The sequence below is a fragment of the Myotis davidii genome, unplaced genomic scaffold (assembly GCF_000327345.1).
Source record: "Myotis davidii unplaced genomic scaffold, ASM32734v1 scaffold11, whole genome shotgun sequence".
In the NCBI taxonomy this organism is placed as follows: Eukaryota; Metazoa; Chordata; class Mammalia; order Chiroptera; family Vespertilionidae; genus Myotis; species Myotis davidii.
The window spans coordinates 3,108,594-3,119,111 of NW_006285791.1; the positions used below are offsets into that span (position 1 = coordinate 3,108,594).

Genomic DNA, 10,518 nt, shown 5'->3' on the forward strand with positions numbered 1-10,518 from the left:
AAAACAGGGGGGTGGAGGCGGGGGTGGGGGGGAGTCAGTTTGCAATGGAGGCAGTTTTGGTGGTTATAACTGAGAGGTACTGCTGCCATCTAGTGGGTGGAGGCCAGAAATGCTGCAACATATCCTGTGTGTACAGGACAGCCCCAACAACAAAGAAACTGGTCCAACATGTCAATAGTCCGAGGTTGAGAAAGCCTGTGCTGACTGGTGAAAGCAAACTCATTTCGAGATAAGATCCGCTGTGATTTTCAGCATGGAGATTTGTTTGGAGGAGCAAAATGGCAATGTTAAAAGTCTGTGTTTTCTCTTACCAGGCACTTTGTCTGAACAAGGCTGGTGATGTCCACCAAGGTTTCCAGGCACTTCTCTCGGATGTTAACAGATCTGACACCCAGTACTTGCTCAGAACTGCCAACAGACTCTTTGGAGAAAAGACGTGTGATTTCCTTCCGGTACGTAGTACTCACATATTTTATTTATTTATTTATTTATTATTTTTAATCCTCACCGGAGGACATGCTTTTATTGCTTTTAGAGAGAAAGGAAGGGAGAGGGAGGGAGACAGAGAAACATTGATGTGAGAGTGAAACATCAATAGATAGCTTCCACACAAGCCCTGATTGGTGATTGTACTTGAAACCTGGGTATGTGCCCTGACCAGGAATTGAACCTGTGACCTTTAGTTGTACTGGACAAGGCTCCAACCAACTGAGCCACATGGGCCAGCGCAGTAGTACTCACACATTGATTAACAAGAAATTGAAAATAAAATAGAAACTTCAGAGGAACTGAGAGATAAAGTATAACTCTACTGCCTTAAACATTTGCTTAGAATTTTACCTCTGTAATTATAGTTTTGAATTTTATGATGGCTTCTGAATTATGCCCTTTTTAAATTGTTTCTGATATATTCCTCCTGAACTTTAAACTCAATATGTCCATCCTCTGACATCCAGACTCTTTTCCTCTTGATCTGAGTAGTTCCTATTGATTTCAGTGTATAATTCCAGAGTTCCCTTGCCCAGTGAAAGAAAGCCTGCCATGATTCAGTAAGTGAGGTCCAAAAAATGCTGCTATGTAATATGCAGAGAGATGCTATCTTGAAGTAAAGGAAATGGTCAGGATGAGCCTGGCCGTCTTATGGGCTGGCAGTTCCCAGGATTCTTCTGTAGGACTCACATACATCCCTGCTGGTGGGCACTACCCCGTGGAGGCTGCCTGCACTGGGCATAAAAATCACTGGAGATGATTCTGGATCTTTCAGCTGGCTAGGTTTTCCAGGATAAGCATGATTCCAGGAATCTACTGGTTAAACAATGTTCACTTTGAACATCAGCCTAATCTTTGAATATTGTTATTGGGGAATATTGGGGACACAGGGAACCACCTGCCACCTTTCTCAGTTGCTGGGTTCTTCTCTCTACATCTTCTTTCTTCTGTAGAAGCTAAACTATTTGAGAACAGGAGATGGGCGGAGGATAGGCACCCTCCAGGCACATTATTCTGAGACCAAGTTTTTGTGAGGTGAGTTATCGTTGGGTTTTAATATATTGGGTATAGGGCCTCCCTGATTTGATCCCACCTTACATTTCAAGGTTCAGCCCCTGCCCCTGTGTTTTTTTCCCCTAATTCCTCACACACACAAACACCATACATAAATACACACACACACACACACACACGCACGCACACACACACACACACACACACACACACACGCCAGGGTTCTTGTCCCAGCATCAAGAAGGGTTCAGGAATCTGGAAAAGGCTGTGTGTAGATGGCATAGGAATCCAGAGACTAAAAAAGTCTAGAGACGAGATATAACTTTGAAAGGCGTTGGGGGTCAGAGGACCTTCAGCTTTACTATTCAAGTTTGGGGAAATGCCTTTAGCCATTCTCACAGGTGACTACATGTGTGACTCAACCCTGTTGAGTCCCCAAGTCTCATCAGCCTTTTGATGAAACTCGGTAAAATTATGACATGCTGGAATTGGTCTACGGCACACACACATACACACATACATCTAGGACAGTCACATTCCACTCCTGGGAGACCTGCAAGATTTCTTGGTAATCTAGTTCTGCCATGGAGCCTCCCAGTCACTCCATAGGTATGTTTCAGACCCTGGGGCTGGTGCCAGTGATGCAAAAGTGAGTGAATAAAGAAAGTTAGAGTGCTTGGCGGGGAGGGAGGCAGAAAAATCACACAGAAATCAATATGCAGTTTAAGTGCTTGATGGGCATTCATGATGGGCTCTTTGGTGCATGCCTGCCACCCTTCATGTTCTCAGGACATCTTATAACTATCTGTGTGTGCGCGTCATCTCTCACAGACTGGGAGCCATCTCTGGTCTCATGCCATGTCTTCTTCACCCTGGCGTCCAGCACCCAGCGGGTGGTTTGTGCATTTTTGTTAATTGCATGGATGAGTGTTAACATGCAGGATGAGCTGGGCAAGCAGTTAGGCTAGAAACATGTTATGTTTCAGACCCTGGGGCTGGTGCCAGTGATGCAAAAGTGAATAAAGAAAGTGAGCGTGCTGGGCGGGGAGGGAGGCAGAAAAATCACACAGAAATCAATATGCAGTTTAAGTGCTTGATGGGCATTCATGATGGGCTCTTTGGTGCATGCCTGCCACCCTTCATGTTCTCAGGACATCTTATAACTATCTGTGTGTGCGCGTCATCTCTCACAGACTGGGAGCCATCTCTGGTCTCATGCCATGTCTTCACCCTGGTGTCCAGCACCCAGCGGGTGGTTTGTGCATTTTTGTTAATTGCATGGATGAGTGTTAACATGCAGGATGAACTGGGCAAGCAGTTAGGCTAGAAACATGTTCAGAAAAAACAGATGTGTTCCCACCGTGGGACCTGCTGCATGGGGCTGGACTCGGTATCTTGCGCTTGCAGGCCTTTAAGGAATCCTGCCAGAAGTTCTATCAGGCCGAGCTGGAGGAGCTGTCCTTTGCTCAAGACACCGAGGAATGCAGAAAGCACATCAACGACTGGGTGGCAGAAAAGACTGAAGGTGAGAGATTTCATTTCCGTGCACTTGGGAAGCTGCGAAGGAACAGGAGGTGAGAGGGCCTGGGCTGTGACCTCCACAGTATTGCCACTGGCACCCTGTAACCAGCGTGTGTGCGTGTGTGTGTGTGTGTGTGTGTGTGTGTGTGTTCACAGAGACTGTGATTTCAGGCCAGCCATGCAGTTCTGTGATTTTTCTTGGGCTTATCAGATCCCAAAGCGGTGATTTCAAATAAAAACTTAAACCAGGTGTAAGGGTCTCAGACGCCTTCCCCACTGGCCTCTACTAGAAAATACCAGAAAGATGCATCCTCATGGGGCCCTGTTTTTCTACTATCTGGGAGGAGCCTTGCCCCACTCTGAGGGCAGGATGACATCCAATTTAGGTGGCAGCTCAGATAGGGCCACCTTTCACATTATCTCCCTGTGGTAATGGAACAGCTCTGGTTTCATCCTTGGCCTGCTCCTTCTTTGTCACGAGGCTGTGGCTAAGTTAGCTTTTAGAGGGTGACGTTTTCTGAGTTTGCTCCAGGTTCAGGAACCACAGCCTATGCGGAGCCTGCAAAGTCCCCTGTCCAAACCACATTCCGTCTCAGCAGATACAGTTCCACCAGTTCCTGATTAGACTGCAGAGAAAAAGGACATGCTTTTAAGCACTGTAAATAGCTAGCATGTAGAGACTTCCAGAACATGAGGACTTCAGTCACTCATTTCTCCTCGTGCCCACCCAGCACTCATCACTCCATCCATTCAGTCTTTCTGGCATCCCTGCCATCTCAGGCAGCAGCAACGATCACGATTATACTGAGAGCCCATAAAGTAATGACTGTTGGAAGGGAAGAACCTTTCATGTTTTCTTTGGTGTTATGTGCGGTGGTCTCTCATTCCCCAGTAGTTGGAGCAGTTGTAAGTCACTGGCGAAGCCAGAAGCTGTGTACCTCACCTCACCTTCACCTGTTGCATCCCCTCCACAGCTGTTCACACCTTTCCTTCCTTCAGGCTGGCCACCCGTGTTTTCTTTCCAGAATATTAGAGCCGGGGGGACGTTGGGGATCACCTTGTCCCTACTTTCATTGAACAAGTTGGGCTTCTTCATTGCATCCCCCTAAGTCCTTTGCTCCATTCACCCTGTTCAGGAAGCCTGCTTTCTCCCATGATCGGGCTGCATTTCCCGTTCTTTGGAAGGCTCTCCTCCCCTCAGCAAATAATCATCTGGCCTACAATGTCAACAGTGGCACGGTTGAGAAATTATGGTGCCAAGGTTGAATGGCTTATAGTTAAAATAAAATCCCTTGGATTATTTTCTCAGCCCAGTCACTTGCCATCTAGTGACCTTAGCAAAAATGTTAGGCAAATGCTCTGAACCTGAATTTCTACATCTGTCAATTGAAGGCAAAATGATAGTTGACCTGCCCTTTTCAGGATTGCTGCTTAAGGACAGACAGTACTCAGTGTGCGTGCCCAGCCCAAAGCATCATCGCCCCGAGTCATCAAGCAACCGAAAAGACAGGATTCCAGCCTGGCTGTCAACCAAGCCTCAGTGTTCTATGTCAAGGGGATTTTTGTAAAAGAATATTTATTCTCCCCCAAATAGCAATAAATTTCTCTCCTGCTCTTTATAGGTAAGATTTCGGAGATTTTGGGTGTTGGCACCGTTGATCCACTGACCAAACTGGTTCTGGTGAATGCGATCTACTTCAAAGGCAGGTGGAAGGAGCAGTTCGACAGAAAGCACACAAGGGGGATGCCTTTCAAAGTCAACCAGGTAGGGACAGCGACTCCAGATACACCGCTGTTTTCTTAAAGTAGCACATTGGGAATAGTTGTGAATGGGAAAAATATCAATCATTTATTTCACACTATTTTGATTGTTGACCCATTTCTGAATGTATTTCATGCCTCCTATATGTTATTGGAAAAAAGAGGAGAAAAATGAAAATAATTTTTTCTATTGATAGTTTCCATTTTTCAGTCCTTGTTCAAATGACCTATCCGTGGTCACATTATTGTGATGGAAAGAAAATTTCTTCTAAGCCTTGGAGTTATGCTTGTATTGTACTATCACTGCCTATATTTACTTAGACACCTCTTTAGTGTCATGGTGAACTGCGCCTATTTATTGCCTTAGAATCCATGGCTATGCAATTCTGAGCACAAGGAAAAAGTTAACAGATGTTAAGGCTGAATATTTATTTATTTAAATATATTTTATTGATTTTTCACAGAGAGAAAGGGAGAGGGATAGAGAGCCAGAAACATTGATGAGAGAGAAACATCGATCAGCTGCCTCCTGCACACTCCCCACTGGGGATGTGCCCGCAACCCAGGTGCATGCCCTTGACCGGAATCGAACCTGGGACCCTTCAGTCCGCAGGCTGACGCTCTATCCACTGAGCCAAACCAGTTAGGGCTGAATATTTATTTTTAATTTTGGAGGAATCTTTTAAAAATAAAGATTGTATATATTCAAAGTATACAAGATTATGATTTAATATGCATACTGAAAAGCTAACATCTCTCCACATACTTTCCTTCTTGTGTGTGTAATGAGAGCCCTGAAATCTACTCTGTTAGCAATTATCCAGAATTCAGTACAGTTTTATTAACTACTAGAGGCCCAGCATGTGATTAAAATCACACAAGGAGGCACCCCACCTCCCCCTGTGGGAGGAGGCACCCCACAGGGGGTCGGGACCTACACCTGACTCGTGCAGCGCTGGCTACCATGGGAGTTAGGTCGGACTGGTCCGCTCTGGGACCCCAGGAGGCCGGGACCCGTGCCTGATTTGCAGTGTTCCTGGCCTCCCTGCCTGTGTCTGCTCTGGGGCCACCTGAGCCACCGCCCCAGCTCAGGCAGGCCCCCCTGCCCCTGTCTTTGTCTCTGCTCTGGGTCTCACCTGCCCACCCAACCTCCTCCTGTCTGGTCGTGACCCGTTATGGAGTCCCGGTCATCATGTTGTACATTAGGTATCCAGACTTATAAGTCGAACATTAAAAATATATCTCTCCATTCCTTTTGTGTATGATAATGGTTGGTGTCAATACCTGTTAGCTTGGAATTTCACCTCCATCAACTTGACAATAGCACATTGCACAAAGATTTAAAAGTCTAGAGTATATTTGATGTAAGCTTTAGAAATGGTGAACCTTACACATCTTGTTAAGGTTCTCCCTTCAGGAAAATCAAAGCTGTATAATCAATTGTATAATTGAGCAACTTTTCAGAATAAAAGTCTATAACTTCCTCTGGCCTATACATCTTCTCTAACCTAATCCTCCAGCCCAAAGACCTGAATATTAGTTAATTCTCCTCTAAACTTAGAAAAACAATTTTTAATTATAAGGTCTCTGGGAGTGCTTCTTTATGTATTTTCTCAAGAAAGAAAACCCAAACTTCTTCCAAAAATAATGAGAGAGTTTTATGTCTGTCCATATTTTACAATTTATTCTCTTATCTGGTTATAATTGATCTGCTGGGGCATGAGCATGTTATACTCAATACTAATATGTACTAATGAGGATTTTGTATCTATCAGCATAAATGCACAGAAGTAATCATTCTCTTAAATGTACCTAGAGGTTCTGTGAATTAGACATATTTTTAGTGAACTGTGCTCATTTTTCAAAAATCTGATTTTAATTTCATGTTTTCATTAGGAAAAAAAGACAGTGCAGATGATGTTTAAGCATGATAAATTTAAAATGGGCTGTGTGGAGGAGGTGAAAAGCCAGGTGCTGGAGCTGCCCTATGTGGGGGAGGAGCTGAGCATGGTCATTCTGCTGCCTGATGAAGACATTGATCTTGCAGTGGTAAGCCCTTGGCAATGAGTCTGAGTGTCTGTGGATCTAGTCTTAGCTCCTTTCTTTAAGTCCATCCATCAGATAGCATTTGAGGAGTTTTCAATTTGGAGTTATTACAAAGAGTGCTGGCTGAACACTATTGCATGTCTTTGGTGGGGGTGTATATGCATTTCTGTTGAGTATATATCTAGGAATGGAATTGCGGGTAAGGACAAATGTTGAAGCTAAGGAGAGCTCCAAGAATTTAAAAGAATTATTCATTAATCGTTATTCTTTATTCTTTATTCTTAAGAGAGAGGCTAGTTGAGGGCCCAATAACTGTTGAATGGAAGTACTAGAAAAGGACAGGATTGATCTGGGCTTGAGTTCCTCAAACATCCATGTACATACAAATCTCCTAGGGATCTTGTTACAATGAAGATTTTTGACTAGGGGCTATGGCCTGAGATTTTTTGCATTTCTAACAAGATTCCAGGTGATACAGGTGCTATTATTGGTCATGGGCCACATTTTGAGTACAAGAGTACAGGTGAGCAGTGTGTCTTAGACAGGAGCAGAGAGCCCTCTTCCCATGACAGAAAAGGAACAGAGTTCAGGAGGAAGGTAAATTTGTAAGATGGATGGTACAGAACCAACAGTGTGCTGGCTATTTGGATCCCTGGGTGATGGGATTTATAATATTTGCTGATTTCATGCAAATACTCCACTTGGCTAAGTTTAGGTTACCAAGAATTTAACAATTGACTTTCGCCAAATATACAAGCCAGCTCCAGCATACCAATGCACAGGATGCTGAGGGTGGGGTCTGCCTGATTATTAAAATACTAGAGGCCCAGTGCATGAAAAAATTCATGCACTGGAGTGGGGGTCCCTCAACCCGGCCTGCCCCCTCTCACAGTCCGGGAGCCCCCAGGGGCAGGAGTCAACCTGGTGATCAGGGGAAGGCCATGGTCCCATCACACCTCTGCTGCTGCCACTGCTGGCAGTGCAAGTCTCAGCTGGCCCTGGTTACCTGAGCCTTGGATGGTTCTGGGCAGCTGCCATCTGAGCCTTGCCTGTGCCTCTGGCTGGCCCTGGGTGACTGAGCAGCCACCATTCGAGGCTTGCCTGTGCCTCAGGCCGGCCCTGGGCGGTTGGGGGGCTGAGGGGACTGGGGTACTCCAGAGGCAGGTGCACGGCAAAGCCAGGCCCGGCAGGGCTTAGGGGACTAGGCGCTGCCATCTTGTGGCTATGGGCACTGCCATCTTTGCAACGGAGTGAGTGTCAATTAGTATATTCCCTTTTTGTTAGATAGGATATTAAATATATTAGAAATTTTTTAAATGAATTTGATATAGATAGTTTTAAAAAACCCTTCCCATTGTCTTAGGTGTTTTACTCTTGGTTCCACAAAACAGGGAAAAGATGAGAATTTGAGGGGAAATCTGGGTGTAAGGACAATCTCAGTAGATTGTCTTGGATCAGAACTCAGCATCTAGTTGCATGCTATGGGGGATGAGTAAAGGGGGGTGCACACCAGGCTATTGTCATCTAGATTTTAGGATTTGACTCTTTATTATTTCAGGTGGAAAAGGCACTTACATATGAAAAGTTCAGAGCCTGGACGGATCCAGAAAACATGAGTGAGATTAAAGTTCAAGTTTTTCTTCCCCGGTTAAAACTGGAGAAGAGCTATGACTTGGAGTCTTATCTTCGAAGTTTAGGAATGACTGATGCTTTTGAGGAAGCCAAGGCAGACTTTTCTGGAATGTCAACTAAGAAGAATGTGCCCGTGTCCAAGGTTGCACACAAGTGCTTTGTAGAGGTCAATGAGGAAGGCACAGAGGCGGCTGCGGCCACTGCCGTGGTCAGGAATTCCCGGTGCAGCAGAATAGAGCCAAGATTTTGTGCAGACCACCCATTCCTTTTCTTCATCAGGCACCACAAAACCAACAGCATCTTGTTCTGCGGCAGGTTCTCTTCTCCATAAAGAGGTGCCATTGCTTACAGGTGCTCCTTTCCCTTCTGCCAACCTTGCCTTGATTCAGATTCTGTAGGACCAAATTGGTGCATGTGGTGGTATGAATGCCAAAATAAAGCGTTTGCACCTAGGATGTCTGTGAATGTCTTTACCAAATATTCCACGGCCACTGAGAATAATTGAGACTGCAGATGGGTGGAGTTTGGGAAGGAGAAGGATATGCTTGCTCGGAAATGTTTGGGGAGCTCTTCCCTCAAAGACTCTGCCCTCACCAACCTGCTATAAGATGGCCATTAATCCTCAAAGTCCGTGCCCATTGTGGGCATCTTTAGGAACATGTCAAGGATTGACAAATCAGCCCTCCACATGCCCTTCCATTCTACAATGATCTCAAAGACCATTGAGGTGCCCACCACCATTGCCAGGCTCAGCTGGAGATAGCAGTGTCCAGGCCCCCTGCATACAAGGCCAGGGGTGAATGTTACAACCAACACTAGCCACCTATGTCTCATAACAACTGAGACAGTGTCCCCTGGGCAGTATCACACAGGCAGCCTTGCATGTCCCATATCTCACACAGTCCCTTATGCAAATCACTCCTTCAAATCCTTTTGCCATAAACCTGATAGGAGTTCAGGGGCTCAGCAGGTAGCTTCAGAAATGAGTTTGGAGCCAAATCTCTGAAACATGCCCAGTCCTCTCCATTTCCCTTGCTTCTAAAACATACACACAACCAGGAAAAAACCCACACCAAGCACTTCTTGGAAGCAATGACCCTCTAGTTAATCACACATAGCTCAAGCACCCCCCTTGTTAAAAAACAGATCTCCCCAGATCATTTTTTTCAGATTAAAAAAATACACTTTTAATCTGAACATTTTGGAAACTATAGAAAAGTATACAAAGAAAATTAGTCACTCACAGTTCCACTACCCAGCAATCACTACTGTTAACAATGATATATATACTTCCCTGTTCTATGTATGCAAATAGAAGTTTATAAACCAACACAAGTTAATCATGCCCTTCTGTAGCTAATTTCTACCCTTACAACTATCTGCTTTTGATTCGCATTAACATATTTATAGTATGTTCTGCTCTAATACGTATTGTTCTCTCTATGCCCTTAATGTAGTTCCATCTATTTGTCTGTCCTTGAACAATCTGCTTTTTTATTTTTATGTTTATTTTTAATTAGGAAGGCTTTGTAGTATGTCTTAGTTATTTATCTCTGGAATAGAGAAATGCTGTCGATTTTTATAGTTTGATCTTAGATGTCTTTGGCTTCCTTATAAATCTTACTTTTATGGGTCTCATCTATTTTCTTTTTATTTATTTTAATCATTGTGTTTTCTTATAAGATATTTTAAATTGTTTACTTTTTAATCACTATTATCTTCTTTTATTTTCTTATTTAAAATGTCTGTTGTGCCTGGCTGGTATGACTCAGTGGTTGAGCATTGATCCATATATCGAGAGGTCACTGGTTTGATTCCCAGTCAGGCTGTGGGCTCAATCCCTAGTAGGGGGTCCCACAGGAGGCAACCGATTGATGTTTCTCTCTCATCAATGTTTCTATCTCTCTCTTCCTTTCCTTTCCTCTCTCTCAAAATCAATAAAAATATATAAAAAAATAAAATGTCTGTTGCAACAGTTCTGCTTCAAATGTTTAGGTTGGTCAATTTCTTTTCTTTTATTGTTGACACTATTACAGATATCCCACATTCCCCCTT

General features: G+C 44.2%; 1 protein-coding gene across 2 annotated transcripts in view; it reads left to right on the plus strand.

Moving 5' to 3' along the window:
* LOC102765753 (serpin B8) overlaps positions 1-8,918 on the plus strand; it is a 14,034-nt gene extending 5,116 nt beyond the window's left edge. Inside the window, exons 3-7 of one of the 2 annotated variants that reach the window (XM_006756809.2) lie at positions 315-452; positions 2,911-3,028; positions 4,647-4,789; positions 6,682-6,834; positions 8,390-8,918. In XM_006756809.2, the coding sequence (XP_006756872.1) occupies positions 315-452; positions 2,911-3,028; positions 4,647-4,789; positions 6,682-6,834; positions 8,390-8,794 (957 nt within the window). In that variant the 3' untranslated portion in view covers positions 8,795-8,918. Of the gene's footprint in view, positions 1-314; positions 453-2,910; positions 3,078-4,646; positions 4,790-6,681; positions 6,835-8,389 lie in introns of both variants that reach the window. The other variant, XM_015559470.1, reaches the window with a different exon arrangement.
* Positions 8,919-10,518: the final 1,600 nt, after the last annotated feature.